Source organism: Theobroma umbraticum, unplaced genomic scaffold (assembly GCF_002168275.2).
Source record: "Theobroma umbraticum cultivar Fairchild unplaced genomic scaffold, ASM216827v3 scaffold_51.0, whole genome shotgun sequence".
In the NCBI taxonomy this organism is placed as follows: domain Eukaryota; kingdom Viridiplantae; phylum Streptophyta; class Magnoliopsida; order Malvales; family Malvaceae; genus Theobroma; species Theobroma umbraticum.
In genome coordinates this window covers 2627128-2644224 of record NW_018397260.1, presented here as the reverse complement: position 1 = coordinate 2644224, position 17097 = coordinate 2627128, and the positions used below count along the sequence as shown (strand labels likewise).

Below are 17097 nucleotides of genomic sequence, written 5' to 3'. Positions count from 1 at the left end.
ATGCATGCATGCATAAGCCTTCTACCTAACTTTTGTATCTTTTAAAAGGAAATAGAGTATCTCTGCTCTCGTAAGGTGATAACCTCCATATGAGCCAGTGAAATACTTTTACTCAAATTGAACCTTTCTATTGGTAGACTATAATGGATGAGGATTGGGCTGCCTTACTAGTTTAGAGTGGACGATAGTGGGGAACAATTTGAGAATCTTTAACTTTGTTTCAAATCCCAGCATAAATAGTGAACCTTAAGAGCCAACCCTACCTATAGCCCTTTTACCATGTCACATAGAAAACACCTAAAGATAGGTACACATGATTTTGGTATTATATGTTGTTTTGTGTTAACTTGTTTAATTTCATCTGTTTACAACCATTCACTTGCATCATGCATCCATTGCATAGGGATAATTGCTATGTAATATATGACAAAATAGAGTCTCCCATCGTTATTTATCGATATATGGCAAATATCCAAAACATATTTAGAACATGCATTTACATAACTAAGATTTTTTTTTATATGAACGTACATTTGCTCAATTGCATGGGAAGCATTGTAATTCATATTTATGGTAAAAAGGGTCCTAAAGATAGCTTAATTGTCAAAACCACTTGCTCGTTGTGTTTGGATGAGCTTTGAAGCCAATTGAGATTGGTTATGGCTTGGTTCCAATCATGCAATGATATCATTCATATTGAATGATTAGAGGTTTTTTTTTCATCAATAAAACATTAATTATAATGAGTTATAAGTCTAATTATATAAAGTCCATGAGATTAATATGCATTGCAAGAAAACTATTATGGGTTGTAATTATGAAATCCCTATGCATCAAAGTATAATCTCAAAATGTTCCTGGTCAATGTATCATTGAGATTGGATATCAATTATGCTTAGAGATTGATACATTCTATGTTCCTTACTTTGGAAGCAAGCAATCGATCTCATAAATTGAAGAATAGAGATACTTCAAAATAAAATGTAGGTACTTGCTTAGGAGAACAAGTTCACTAAACATACTTACCATGAGAATTGCATTTGGTAATACACACCAGTGTCTATACATCACTTCTCATTTGTCAGTCATGTAGATACTTTCTAGACTTGAGACACTAGGTTGTCTTATATATGAAGTGATATACTTTAATTTCATCCCTACGAGTGCTTAACCAAGATGCTTTTGGGTATAGCATTAAGCATGTGAAGACAAATGAGTAGTCAAGATAATAATCATCACCTCAAGTATTTTAGAAGATATATTTTATCAGTTCTTGGTTAATATTAGCTTGTTGAAGTTAGTAGCTAAGGTAATTATGAGATTATGAAAAGGCTTTATAAGTCTCTATAGAGCTAATATTATAATTGCAGGAACAAATATGATGGTCATAAGAGTTGGCACTATACCAAGTTCTTATAATCTTCAAATATATGATGAGGGAATTAATTACATTGATAGATTGTACATTGAAAGGTTGTTAAAGAACCTTTTAACTCTCCTAACGATTGGGTGACCATAATACATTACTAGATACCAATCTTGGTTTATGGAGTTGATTATAAATTAACTGATTGAAATTTATATTAATCAATTAAGTCATTAATCAATTTGATTGGTAACATGTTAAGAACCTAATAAATCACACACAATGATTGAATTTGAATTAAATTAGGAGAGTGACGATTTAAGTTAGACTTATATTACATGCTAGGTAATTAACTTTTATAAATTTAATTAAAAGAGTTGAATTAAATTTTTGGACAAAATATATAAATAGTTATACTTATAATGCTAAAATTGCAATAACATAAGGAAATCATTTCAATTTAATTTCCATTGGGCTTAATTAAAATAGCTTAATTATGTCATGAGCCCATATTGTAAAGTGTTATAATATAGAGGGCCTTATTGCAAAGTTAAAGTTAATGTTAATGTAATTATATAAATCACATTTAACTATTTTTTTACATATGAAAAAGAGTTAAAAAAGAAAAAAAAAAGGAGTGTGCGGCCACCTACATTGTGAAGAAGAAAAAATATTTTTTAAGTAATTTGTCAAGTGTGTAATTCAGTCATCCCTGTGAGAAGTGGAAAGGGTCAAACATTGTCCCTTTTACTAGCACAAAAGCCTAGTTAAAATCTTCTTTCTTTGTTGAAAGGCTCAAATGAAATCGTGTGTGCTACTGTTGGAGGTCAAGAGCTTGATTGGCTAGGGTTCTTACTTCTTGTGGTGTTCGTGGGTTTCATTAAAGAGATTGCTATCTGATTAAAAGAATGTTGCTAAGATTAGCTTCTGATTTTATTATTTTATATGTCATTCTATATGTTAAATATCACCATGGTGATTCGGAGGTGAAGGTATGTTTTGATTCTAAAGTTTTAATTTTCTTTCTGCTACTTATTTTTTAGTATACCATCCATAGCCAAACCCAATAATGGTATTAGAGCCATCCATGGCTCGATTTTAACACATTAAGATGTCTAACAATTGTTGATACCTTATTCGAAAGGCTTATTAGGTGTTGGGTTTTGTAGGAAACAAAGAAGTAAGTTTTAAACTTTACAATGTGTTCTAGTTATTTTGATTTCTAGACAGATTTTATTTTGAATTTTTAAATCTTACTTACTGCCACACTAATCTCATTTTAATATCAATTTTTTGAAGATTAGTGAGTGCATAAGATGCGCTCATTAATTTTACAATTAAAGTGGTAATCTGATGACATTGTCATGCGTTATTTATAAGAGAATCCGATTCTACTAAACTTTTGTAAAGGTTCAATTTTTAACTTTTAAATGAGGTTTAAGTGCTTTATAAAATGATGAAAAATTAAAGGATCAATACATATTGGAAATGTTCCAAGATGGATGATTATGTGTGGCTGATGGTGGAGGTAAAGCTGTCAAAACATGGCTGAAACAACTGTTATTTACTGCAGTGACAGTCACGATTTTGTTTGGCTTGTTAACCAAGAAAGGGCTAAATTTGTGCAGTTAATTAGTTGCAGCAACTAGCTGAGGAGTTTTATGGAGGTTTCATAAATTATCCAAATTGTGGCTAAGAATTTTAAAGATTTAAATCCCTATAATTAAACCTCCATAAAACTGAGTTGGTGGAGTCCAAACCGTTGCTAACTTTATGGTAACAAGCCATGGTTCTTAAATATTTTGACAGCCAAAACCATTTTCTAAAATCCTAGAAAATTTTTATGGAATTTTTCCATAAGTAGCTTATCAAGAAAATTTTAATTGAGAATTAAATTCTTAATTTTATGCCACCACATAGCTTCAAAATAAAGACAGAATCGGAACTACGTTTGAAGATAAAGGTCACGGTTTTTGAATTTTTTGAATGACAAAATCACCTCCTAAATCTCCTAAAAATTCATTCTTGAATAATTCCATGAGTTATTTATCAGGATAAATTTTATTAGGAAGTAAATTCCTAAGTTTAAGTCACAGAGTTTCAAAAGGACTCAAAAATCGATTTTGTCACTTGTAGATAAAAGTCATGGTTTTTGAATTTTTTGAATTGCCAAATTACCTCCTAAAATTCTAAAAATTTATTCTGAAATAGTTCCATGAGTTATCTATCAGAATAAATTGTATAAGAATTAAATTCATAAAGATAGGTCACCATAATGCCACGTAATTAGGACATGTCTGTTGATGTTTGCAGCAAGACATGGTCTTGGTTAAGACATAGGATTTGTCCAAGTTTTACACCAATAAATGATCAATTAAATTAGTTAATTGGCTGAGGATAAGTTACAGAATTTGTTCAATAATTATGGTCATTTTGACATATTCAATTTAAGGAATATGATTCCTAAAATTAAGTATGTCAAAGATGATACTTTAACATCCATAAATAAAGAAATGTGATTTCTAAAATTATGAAAGTTAAAATATCCTCATTAGATAATTAAATATTTATGGAATATGTTTCAAAAAGGTTGATAATTGATTTAATAAATTATGGAATGTGATTCCTTAATTTAAGGGTGTCAAAATTTAAATAATTTCAAGGAATTAGATTCCTAATAGTAGTGGGAGTCTAAATATTTATGGACAAATTTGGTTTTGAATTGATTTCTTACAAGAAGATAATTCTAATTTGACATTAAATTTAAAGATTAAATTGTTTGAGATATTTCCTAATAAGAATAGGTAATAATAGACATTTAATTTTTAATTAAATGAGATTAATAATAGGTTGCCTAAAATGTTTTAGAACACAAACTAAAATTGTTTTAATTTGTAATTTGTAATAAATTTTAATTCTAATCCTAATGAAATTAGGAGTTAAAGCATAACTAATTTTGATTAGTAAAATTCTCTAATGTTAGAATTAAAAAAATTGGAAACCCAAAATTTTGAAATTAGTGAAATTCAAATAAAAAAATTACTAACCTCAAATACTTCATATGATTAACAATTTGAATAATACATGTTTTAAGTTTTGTATATTCATGTTGATGAATGTATGTAGATATTTATTGACTTAGGCCCAATATGGTTGTGCTATAATTAAAATTTATATTTATCTCAAGTAGTTTGCATGTGATAGATTTATTTTATGCAATTTAATAAATGCTATGCAATGCAAAATAGTAAGTATGTGATAGATTTATTTTATGCGATTTAATAAATGCTATGCATGTAAAATGAGACCTTAATAAATTTGTAAAACAAAATCCTTAAGTCACATGCTATGCATGACTAAGTTGCCTTTGACTATATATCTGGATAACTTGGCTATTTTTTTAATTGGACGCTTATTAAGTACACTCAAGGCCACACTTTTATACGAGTGTGTTTGAGCTATTGATAGGTCCTACTCAACTAGTTTCATAAAATTCAGATGCATAGAAACTTGATTATTATGGAAACTAAAGGCAATAGTTAGGCAAAGTATATATGATAGACTTAGACATTGTGATGTCACCTAATTGAATTTAGGAGTCACATAAAAGATGTGATCAATAAATTAAATTATCTATCCAATTAGACATATCATGGCTTGTTAAGCACATTCAAGGTCATAATATGTTGAATAGGGTTCTAGCCCACTAAAAGGATCCTAGAAGAGACTTTTTGAAATGACTTTAAGCATTGTCGTTTTGCATAAAAAATAGTGGGAGAACTATTTAGGATTAGACTCATTGAGAGGCTTGGACAATTAGGATTGGCAATGGATCATGACCTAAGTACTGACTTAGTTCTATAATCTTTTATTGACACCTTCAGTTAATTCATGTTAAACTTCTATATGATCTGTTTGGAAGCTATTCTTTCCAAACTTCTAAAAATGCTGGACATGGTAGAGAAGTCCATCGAAAGAGAAAAAGGAGCTTTACTTCTTGTTTCTTTTTCAAAGGCTCAAACAAAGCAAAAAAAGAAGAAAATCCAAAAGAGGAAAAAGGTAACATCCCAAAATCAGAAGGCACTAATACATAAATGAGGTGTCAAAAAGACAAAAAGAAAGACATTTGCCATCACTATGGCAAACTTGAGCATTCGAGGAAAAACTGCAAGGAGTTTCTAACTATTGTGAGCAACAAGAAGAAGCTTATTGAAGTTTTTCAAGTACCATTTGTTAAGATATACTACTTTATATTATAAAGGTATATGATACCTTATGTTGGTTCTAATATGAATATTATATGGTAGAGACCACGAACAAAGATGAGTAGGATCTTAACTGAGGAAGTGATCACATTGATTACCTACATGGGGCATTGGATGCTACATATGAATGGTTGCGCTCCTATTTAAACTTATGATTTGATTTGTTAGATAATTTAGTTAACTGTTTTGACATTTATTGCTATATGGATGACTTGTGAAATATTTATATTTAGCATTTAGATGTTAAAGTTTAATGTTTCATGTTTGGATAATTATTTAGAATAATTATATCTTACTTTATTATTATCCACATTTCATATTTCTCCTTATAATGGTACATGATCAATTATAAATTATGATTTATATCAAATTAATTTGATTAAAATAAAATTAATCAAGTGTTAATTAATTAGTCAAGTGACTTTAATTAAGATAAAATCTTAAAACAAGATTATTTGAGTTTGTGGTTAATCGATCCAATGACTGATTGTCGATTAAGTGGATACTTCATTTGGGCCGTGGGCTGCTTTCTTTGCTTTTGTTTTTAACTCTTGGTTGGGGTTCGTTTTCAGGTGGCTATTTTTATTTTGATACTATGCTTCTTTGTTGCGGACAGCCATCATCATCTCTACCCCTAATGTTAGAGTTTTTGTATCTTTCTTCTATTAATAAAATCTATTTTGCGGCCTTCCAAAATTCCAAAGCCACGGCCCTATACGCTTTAAACCAGAAATTCTTTTTCTCAGCACGCCCTTTATAAATAAGCCCACAACTTAATCCCAAGCACATGATGCAACCATGCCTTCCTCCTGGTCTTTGCATAGAAAGCCGTTACCTTTACCAAGAAGAAAAGAAACATCAATCCTTTGCCTAACTAACAATCTTAGAATACCGCCAATAGGTATTCTTTATAAGTTTTCACAAATGCAATTAAAATTTACTCTCTCTCTCTCTCTCTCTCTCTTATGGCTTCTGTTCAAAATTCTTTAGGATCTTACCTGGGCCAAAACAGGAACTTCAAACCATTGTCTATTGTTCAACCAGGCAATGCCAGGCATTCCATCAATCTAGTCACAAAACAGCCTAACTCTAAAGCCCTATTTACACAACTACGAATAGAAGGAGAGAAGAAGCACTCGAATTATGGCAGTAAGATCAAAGATGGTGAATGGAGGGTCTGTTGCAGTAATGATGGGTCATGCGGGATCGCTCCCCAGTGGTCCACGCCTTCTGTATTAGACTTGATCCAGGATTTCTATAGTGCCATAAATGTCAAGGACACCCAAAAATTGGACCAACTTCTTTCACATGATTGTGTATTTCAGGACCTCATATTTTACATCCCCTTTGGTGGAAAACAGGTCTTTCTTTCGCCTCTTTCAATGTTCAGTAACCTTTTTTTTTTATTATTGATGCCGATAAAACCAATCAGTGTTGCTTTTCTTTTTTGAGAATAAAAACAAACCAAATGCTTCAAAGGAGACCAATCTGATAGTGCTATATATTCTCAGAGTGTCATAAACTTTCTGCAAGGTTTGATGGAGGCAATGGGGCAAAATGTTCATTTTGTCCTTGATACTTTGATGGAAGGCGAGAAGTTAACTGCATGTGTAACTTGGCATCTAGGTGAGCATTCTAGTCGTTGTATATTTGTCCAATGGCATCCTCGATCTAGGCAAGGTCTCGCTTGGTTTGAATTATGAAACTTCATCTCCCCTGAGCAACCTATCAATTAGGTTTCAAAACCAAGAAGGCTGTTTCTACATTTGAGCATGGACAACAATTTTCAAAAACAGACAAATGGATACGGGCTAGCTGAGTTTGTACTCATATTGGAGTAATGGAACTGACATAATTACAATAGCTTGGTTATTAAGTACCTCCTCCCAACTGACATTCAACTGTGAATTTCTTGCAGAGTGGAAGGGAAAAGAGATACCATTTACTAATGGTTGCAGTCTCTTTGAATGTCAACAAGTTGATGGAAAGCTTATTATCAGGTTCAATTTCTGTTATAATATATAAGCAGATGATACTTGCGAGTTTGTTTGACAACCAGGGAATTAATGACATATTTGTTAAAAGCAGGAAAATCACTGGAGTAGAAGAATTTCCAGTGAAGCCTGGAGATTTGGTGCTGGTATATAGAACATCATTGATATCTTTTGTTTAATTAACAAATTTCTGTTAATTTCCATTAATCGTTTTGTTACTTTGCAGAAACTGTTGAAAGCAGTAAGCAGTGTTTTTGACAGCTTCCCCTTCGCAGCTGAACGTAAGTAACATTTTCCAATCAACTCATTCTATGAACAAAGGTCATCTTTTTTCCAATCCTCACTGACGATTGCCTCGATCACCATCCCTGCATTTAGGACAGAAATCTCAAATTCAGATTCTTCGCTAGCTCCTCCAATGTATTAAAAAACTTCTCCAGAAGTCAGGAATTGATTTGTGCAATTTTAGGAAGTAGAATATTCCTAATTCTGATATACATAATCCCCAAATTAACAAAAAAAAAAAAAGCACATAAAAGGTTTGTATATATAATTAATATTGCTAATTTGCTTCTTGTATCTTTGCAGAGTTGCTGACAGGATCCCAGGGAACACATGAGGGACTAATCAAGCTTCTAGAAATGCTTGGTGCTTATAAGAAGAACTAACCCCAAGAGTTACCGGAATTCTGCTGTTAATTTGTGCCTGCTTTTACAGAACCTGAAAATACTGGTGCCATGCCAACGTATAGTGTAGTGTGTACTTGTCATTGATATATTTTCTACTACCGGAATGCTTACAATCCCTTGAGAACTTTATCAAGCCAAGGCTAGCACCTTTCAGTTTTAGTAACTTTTACTTAAGCATGTACATAAAAAATCTTCTTGTCTCACTCTTCCATATTTTTGTATCTCATTCCTGGTGCATGCGGGTGAGTACAAGTACAAACTCATTGTCATACTCATACATTCTTATATTAAGTTTGACATAGATGAGTCAAAACCAAAATTAAATGAGTATTAAAGAAACAGTTGACTATCACATAAATATAAACTAAAATTTAAAGGTTGAAATCGTTCAATGCATCTTTGCATAGAACATTGTGCAGGTAACATTTTACGTTGGCTTTATATCCTTATACAGTCTATCAAATTCATATATGCTCCGGAGAGGAAGGCGATGATGTGGGTTATACTAGCCGACATGAATGCTGAATAGAGTTTGTGTGGATGAGATCATATAGAGTTCTACTTTGAAAACAGTTTGTTACATTACACCCAATTAAAAGAAGAAATAAATGTCAAGACCGTCAATGCAAATACACTCTGCTTTAAACTAGGCAATAACTTAAGAAAATAATTGGTGAGACGTGAAAATGTTACTTTTCATTTGGTAATTGAAAATATACAACATAGTAGAAGGTGATCTCCTTCAATTTTCAATTTGTACTTTTAAAGTGACTATCCGTATTAGTTTATTTTATATTGGAATTTCGAACTCGAACCATCTCAATCACGTCATTATTATCCTTCAACATATATTCGACAAACATCATGTGATGGGTCGCATCGGAAAGGTGGAATTGTTACTATTTCCAAAGGTATCGCCAATCTGATAGAGGTGGACTCAGCCCACAACGCCCGCGATGCACAAACATTAATCCCTCCCGAGCTGTGTATACTAGCCTCGTACGTTACTTCCACGTGTTATTCTTCCCTGCTGCATATTAAATAATTTTTCATACAGCTTAACATGCATGTGATCATGGAGCGATGGCGACAATCTTTTAATTCCTTACATCTATCTCTCATCCATTTGCTGGGGATATAATATAGATCAGAAGGTCCTTCGCTTTTGTAGGACATTAGTTCATCCTTATACCAATGATGATGACACATATTACACTTTTTTTTTTATTTATCCTTAATATTGCAGCAAAAAATGACAGTACAGTGAAAATGAAAAAGTTTGCGCGGAGCTAAAAGTTGGGTAATATATGTTACCCAGCATTTGATTTAATGGCTTAAAATGTTTATGTTTTCATTATTTTAAGTAATAAATTCAAAATTTTCATTCACAAATAAAAATGCAGTGCATCACAACGGAATGAATTCGATCACTAACGGTAACAATAGTAATTGTTACTAAAGAAAGTTAATTAAGCCACCTCTGTCATCCTTAATTTCGTGGGTTCTTACTTCCTAGCTACCAATTAATGGGATAATTTCATATTTAGTTTGAAATATATATATAACGAAATTTACTTGATATTAACAATTTGGGGTGTAGAATAAATCATGGAGAGAAGTGCATCTGTGCTACTATCCAAAGCAACATTAAAATTTCTCAACTCTTGTGAACATTAGGAACCAGTAATAAATTATGGATGAGAAAGGTTTACAGACTCATTAAAGAGAGAAGTAAAAATGACAGATTAAAGAGAAAAAGATGAACAGGTTTAAAGTACAGATTGTATTACAAAATTGTAGAATCAAACGAGTGATACAAATAAATAACTTTACGTTTAACTAATGAAAGGAAAAGAAAAAAGAAAAAAGAAAAAAAACCTCTGCTTTCCCATCAGCAAATTATTCATATTTTCTTAAAATAATATGATGTCCGTAACCTGAGCCAATTCATGGGGGAATGTAATAGTAAAGCTAACTTATAATTAAGTAAATAAAAAAGAATATAGTGTATGAAATATAAAATTGGAAAAGTCTCTTAAACTTCAAGGTTTTGAAAAAAGACCAAACCCAGAAAGATCAAAGGAACTCCAATTCTCGATCATCAAATTCGCAGAAATCGATAGCTGATCATCCACTGGAAAGGACTCAAACTGTTGCAGCTGCAGCACTGGTTGCAAATCAAAGTTTGGGTTAGTACTTGCAGCATCATCAGACCACAAGGCATCCTGCACTATTTCATCAGCTAACAGATTTGGTAACCCAAATGCAGTCATGTGATTAGTTTCCAACAATTCCTCAATACTTTTAGTCTCTTCTAGCTGTTGATTAACTTGAGGCGTTTCTTGAAGCATAAAAGATTCTGGAATTGAAGGAACTACCGGTTTCTGGCACTCCATCGATGAACCATTCTGGCTGCTGATATCTTGTTCTAAGAAACTCCATACATCAATCCTTTCGTTAGCTTCATTAGGCAATTCTTGAGTAACAACCTCAGGGTGATCAAAACTTGTACTCTGGTTCAAGAATTTAGCAAAAACAACTGCTAGATCAATATCCGTCCCGGTAGAAGGCTCTGGTTGATTCCCTGAGTCCCCATCAGGAGAACTACTAACCCCAATCATCTCATCCTGGTGACTGCCAAAACTACTTAAATTCTTTCTATAATTCATGGAAAGATGACCGCCTTTCTCGACCCTGCTAAACTTGCCTCTCCGACTCTTGCGACAGCCACCACCAACAGGAACATTCCTAAGAGAGCCACCTTTAGTCCAATACCTTCTGCAACCTTTGCAAAAGTACCTGGGCTGTGACAAGCTGTAGTTGTTATAGTAACAGAATTTCGTATTGGCAGAGGCACAACGTGGACAATTCGGAGCAAGTTCAACGTTGGATTTCCACTTCCTGTCAATAGGGAATGGCCTAGGAGGGCACTGCAACATCTGGTCACAAACTGTGAACATTTTTGTGTTACAAGCACACCCGAAGCTAGCAAAATGCCAAAGATTAACAAATGCTCTAATGTTGTGATAATCTAAGGGGAAAAGGGAGAGGAATTTTGTGGGAGAGAGATCTAGTTTAGTGGAAGGGGCATGTGGGAGAAGTTTGTAAGGTTTGTAGGTTGTATATGTTGCGTTGATAGTGCAAAAGTGGGCGGTTGGCCGGCCGTCAGGATCAAGAAATGGAGGAGATTGGGAGTTGGAAGTGCATTGATGTGTTGTTTTTATTGCTTTGTGATTGTGATGGTAAGTTTCTTCTTCTTCTTCGCTTTTTTTTTTTTTTTGTTTTTGTTTTTTGTAGTGCACTATAACTGGGTTTCATTAGTAGGTGGATGTATGTGGCTCTTTGTATTGAATCATGTGCATTTCTACCTTGCCACACCCTGACAGTGATTGAAGTTGCCAAGTCAAAACAATCCTAGTGTCGTGTTATATATATATATATATATATATATATATATATATATATATATATATCCTCCGCTTTTAAATAGGCAATAACTTAAGAAAATAATTGGTGATTATTTTCTTTGTTATAAAAAAGGGATGATTACATGTCAGAATTTAAATGGAAGGATTAATTTGTTAACGTGAACTCTTTTGATATTTAATACTGGTGAGATAGTAAAAATATTTATGATACTATATCAAAGCACAATTGTGGACATCATTAGTTAAGATGATATAAAAGCAAAACAGAGTTAAAAGCCGATTTGAATTTTGTCTAAATGTGTTTGTTTTATAATGGTATCAGCTCATTTATGATAACAACATTATTTATCTTTATGTGGATTGACATGTTTAATTTATAGATGATACATTTATACATATTTAATTGATCATATTAATTGATAAATTTATATTACTAAACATATCTAATTTTCATTTAAAATCATTTATCGAATTACCAATATTTAAGATATACAAAATACCTTATTATTTATAGTTAAATAAATTAATTATATTTAATTGAATTAATCGTGTCTTGCTTAACATATAATATATGTGTCATACTTCCCTAATAAAATCAGCATGATGATCAATGGAAATGGAGATGCTTGATTTAGTCATGATTGATGATAACATTTATTCATAATTCAATGACATTATTTTCTTGGATATCGGAATTCTAACCACATGGGTAGCATACACGGCAATTTCGGAAGAAAAGAAGCGAGAAATGTCGGCATGGTTCGTATATGAACATAATACAGTGTACTTTGCTTGTGGGGAAATTACTTGGATTGATGAACGAAGGATCGTCGCGGGCATGTTGAGTTGCACGTGCATCATTGGCTACGTGCCATCCTTTCCTTCCTTTCACTTCCATAAAAAAAAAAAAAAACTTTAGTTAAGTAATTAAGTAGTAATATTAACTTTCATTTTAGTCAACAATAGGCCTTGATTTCTGATATTTGTGGATAATGCTTGCCACACGTCTTTCTTGCTATTCCTTAATTAATCCATCACATGTCCTGGTCAACGAATCCTCTCTAACTATTAAAATTCCCAAAAAGAAATTAAGATGTTGTTATTAAATATTAAATTTATAAACCAAAACCTAATTTATCACGTGAAAATGTATTAATTTCATATGTAAGTAGAGATAATAAATTTATCAAACGATTGCAACATTATATATAAATATAACAAACATATCATAAAAAATATTATAAATGAAAACTGTGATTCGTATTATTTTTTAAAATGTATATTTAACTTAAAATTATACCAAGTAAAAGGAAAGAAAAAAAGAAAAGGTAAGAATTCAGGGCAAGCTATAGATTGTAGCTATGTAATGCACATGAGAAAAGTTGAGCACTCTTTATCTCTATATTTGAAAAAAATAAAGCTTATGGCTGTTTGAGTGGTCACTATTCTTGCTTGATGATGTTTACTTCCTGGTTCCTACAAGCTGGAAGCAAGAGGAGTAGTCTCCTTCATATTTAACCTTTTTCCTTTGATAAAGCTCTCATCAATGCACCTTTTACAACCGCAAACACACTCAACATTTCTTTTCTGGATATATCACTTCCCTGCAAAACCAAACTAGGCTACTACAGCATAATTATTATGTGATGCAAAGTTTGAAGATGAAACCAACTGAGATACACATATATTGTTTGGGTAAAGGCAGCTGTTGATTGCATATCTTTATTGGGATTTGATTAAAATATTTTTTCAAGACAACATGCGATATTCCCCACGTGGGGGAGTTTTGCGTCGTTTTCATGAAAGATGCAAAGCTAAGAGGATTTGTATAGCCTCCACCTACGTCTAGACTTCATATATCATCATCGAAAACTCCTTTTTCATTGCTTGCGTTTGCATTTGGCAAATCCTTTCTGAAATTGCCATCTTAATTTCTCTACCATACCTTCACAAATAGCTTTCCACGTTGAAACTGAATCAGTGTTCAATGAGCAAGAGCTAGAGTAAATTGGCACACATGTTTATGTGGAGGAAGAAGAAAAACAGGATTGACATGCAAACTTTGGGGACCGGCCCTAGAATTAGTGGTGGAGAGTGGAGACGTCAAGAACGTTCCAGCTTATTTGATGATTTAATTTTGAGTTTGATTTGTGTATATATGATTCATGATGCTTATATAAGGTTTTTGTATTATTTTTCTTAACAAACAAAATAAGGAGAATTAAGTTTTAAATTACGTAGAAACAAACGAAATTGAAATGTTTTAATGTAGCGATGATGCATGCTCACTGATTATATGTAATCAAAAGAGTTTTACGTGACTAGCAAGGTCTTATTTCAAAAATTAATTTTTTTTTTTCACAAATGTATATTGAAAAATTATTTGATTGTGATTAAAATTATTATTTGTAAATGTAATTATAACCCCAACAAAAAAATGAGAGAAGATTTAATTATGTGTGCTTGATAAATGAATTAAAACATTTACTTGAGAAAAATTGCTAATTTAATAGTAAAATTTATCTCTCCTCATTTCTTCATTTGTCCATCCATGTTTGACAAGTACAAAATGTAAAGAAGCTACCTTGATTTAAATAAATTTATATGTTTATTATCAACAAAAATAAAAAAAAATTAGGTGGTTTTTTTCACCTAAGAACGGTTAAAAAGTGGAAACCAAATCAAAATGCATAAATTAATAAATCTTGCTGAATAGAGTATTCGGTATAAAATGGCCCTCCAACACTATTCAATGGCCCAGAGATGCGGGCTATTAATTTGAAGAAAAGGGTAAGCCCAAGATGAGGAATCCGGATTAGGCTTGGCATAGGCCCAATTTAGTTAGGCCATGCCCTTTATGTTTATTCCACTACACTTGTTTTCAGTTATCATACTACATAGTTACGTTATGACTAGGTTCTAACCGATGAATACGGAGAAGAAAAAGGAAATGTTGCTAAGAAGACTGGATATGATATTTTTCACTTGAACCTAACTAGTCCAATCTTTATGTCGTGATCTTAACACAAATCCCTCACCGAAGACAAAATGTTGTTATCCCTGCTGGAGTTAGGTCAGCCGGCACCGCGCTTTCGAGGGACCAATTTGGCACTTGAGAATGCTGATGGGTCATCCCGACGTAATTACAACTTTAATATTTTACTACTCTCCTCTATCCCTCTTTACACTTCTGTTTGATTTCTTTATCAAACAAATTCATCCGTATTAAATTAAATTTTTTTTATAATTTTATTGAAAAAACATAAATAAAATTCAATTAGTTCACTTATGAAAAAAATTATGTTGGTAATACTTTTCTATAATAGTATAATTTTCATGAAATCATTTAACAATATTCTAATATTAATTATGTTTTGAAAGCATTTTAATAATTAAATAATGCCTGGATTTAGTGTTAAATAACAAAAGTTTTAGTAATACTATAAGATAACAAATTATATGGTAAAACATATTATTTTTGTTAAAGTATTTAATTTCTTCCACCATCCCACCTTTTTCTCACAAGTCACAAGCTTAGGATAAATACAATTTTCTGTTAGTTTCTGTTTGGAGCTGACTTTGGTAATCCCATCAACTTCCCAAGCTTCCCCTGTCGTGTCTCTTAATTTTCCTTTGTGGTACGAGAGATGGCAACTTGTCTTGTAGTAGCAAACTCCTTACTTTCCTCTCCTCATCCACTCAAAGCCAGCACCCAAAAGCGCCCTCTCCAACCCATCTCATCTATCTCTCTTCTGCACTCCCCAAAACCCAAGAAACCCACCAACCCAGCATTCCTTAAAGCCCCTTCTTTCCACTCAGATTGTTGTAGAATTCGAGTTCTTGCTCGAGCTTCCCTTGGGGAAACCGATGCCTCCGCAGACGAGCCCTTGCCTCTGGTGGGTGAGGACTCTGCAGCCTTCAATTTGGGGACCCAAAGCATTGTTTCTTGGGTTTATTTTACTGTTATCTTGGGAGTTGTTCTTTATGTTCTCGATGTTGCCTGGATTGATAACTCAACTGGGTTTGGAAAAGCTTTTATCGATGCTGTTTCAAGCCTCTCTGACAGCCCTGAGGTTAGTTTTTCCTAGCCTGATATAGCCTAGTTTTGGAGACTTCTCCTGGTGAATTTTTGTTTTAGTTTGAATTATTGTTAGCTGCCACAAATTTATGGTCGTGTCCTTGTTCCATCTAAATGTTTACTATAAATTACAACGTTGCTCATGTTGATATTGTGTTCAATGCATATTTATAATTGTGTTATTATTTGGATTATTATCATATTCACCACGCCTAAAATCAAATTTATATACTCGCCACAACTTCAAATTAATAATTTTTATGTAATATTTCAATGTTGATTGTAGAGTTCCATATTTATTTCATAGACATGTGACAAATATATGAACTTGCTGCTGGATGTTTCAAACTCCAATTCTCCGGATAATAATCCTATTTCTATTGGAGAATGTATGTTCAACAAAGCATGAGTTGGGCCTATAACTTTTGGTTTGGGAATGGAAGTTCTAGAATGATTGGTGCCGGTGTTGAAGGTCCGTTTTTATGTGGAACTATCACATTATATAGTTAAAGGGACAACATTTTAGATGCAATGACAGTTTGAAGGAGTAGACATGAAATTTTATCTTCTGGAACTCATTCACAAGAATGGTCATGTACCAATTCAGAAGGTCTCAATTCTCTCAAGCAGTCCTCCAGTTGGATAGGCTTTTGTAGATTAGGTATATTTTGGCCGGTTAATTGATAATCCGCACCTAGACTGAAGAGGAATGTACTTCTAATGGGATTTAATTTATTTTCATATGTGCTGAAGGTAGATGTTGGAATAATATACATTCAAGCTCTTTTATCATTCTGAAAATTTGTGTATTACAGCTGTTTTGATAAATGTACCTGTTTCTAGGATAGAGAAGTCAACCATTTTATTTCTGAAAGTGCAGATATGAAGGAGTTTTAATCTAAAAGAATGAAATAAGTGATTCCATAAACCATCAGAGAGTTCTAATCGCAACATAACACAAGAACTTATTAAATTTCTTTTAGAAACTTTATTGTGAAGTGTGAACCATTTTTGCAGAACATTAAACCTCAATTGGACATAACTGGGAAGTTTAAATCTTCTTTTTATTGGAAGAGGAAGGAGGGATTTTAATATGCGTTAACTGAAGCAGCAAATTGCCTGCAACTTGATAAAGTGGAAAATATACAAATTAATTGTGTTAACATATTGGAGCAAAGGGATTGTTGCAGAAAAGGTAAAAGGAAGAATGTATTAGTTTTCTCTTTTGAACACCTCTTGGAGGTAGAGTACAGAAAGATCAACTGATCTAAAACTGA

The 17097-nt window shown here is 32.5% G+C and overlaps 3 protein-coding genes across 3 annotated transcripts; 2 read left to right on the top strand and 1 right to left on the bottom strand.

The window, feature by feature from the left end:
* The first annotated feature begins 6594 nt into the window (after nt 1–6594).
* LOC110417193 (uncharacterized) lies at nt 6595–8583 on the top strand. The gene is made up of 6 exons (XM_021429424.2): nt 6595–6992; nt 7143–7257; nt 7550–7631; nt 7720–7771; nt 7852–7906; nt 8214–8583. Exons 1-6 carry the CDS (start codon nt 6597–6599, stop codon nt 8291–8293), a joined length of 780 nt encoding a protein of 259 aa, XP_021285099.2. The 5' UTR covers nt 6595–6596; the 3' UTR covers nt 8294–8583.
* Nucleotides 8584–10074: 1491 nt separating this feature from the next.
* LOC110417012 (Dof-type zinc finger DNA-binding family protein) lies at nt 10075–11446 on the bottom strand. The gene has a single exon (XM_021429172.2). The coding sequence runs from the start codon at nt 11272–11274 to the stop codon at nt 10357–10359; it is 918 nt and encodes a 305-aa protein (XP_021284847.1). The 5' UTR covers nt 11275–11446; the 3' UTR covers nt 10075–10356.
* A 3943-nt stretch (nt 11447–15389) lies between these two features.
* Nucleotides 15390–16717, top strand: Z-ISO (15-cis-zeta-carotene isomerase). Its single transcript, XM_089783540.1, has 2 exons — nt 15390–15815; nt 16664–16717. The coding sequence occupies exons 1-2, from the start codon at nt 15390–15392 to the stop codon at nt 16715–16717; spliced, it is 480 nt and encodes a 159-aa protein (XP_089639666.1).
* The last annotated feature ends 380 nt before the right edge of the window (nt 16718–17097 follow it).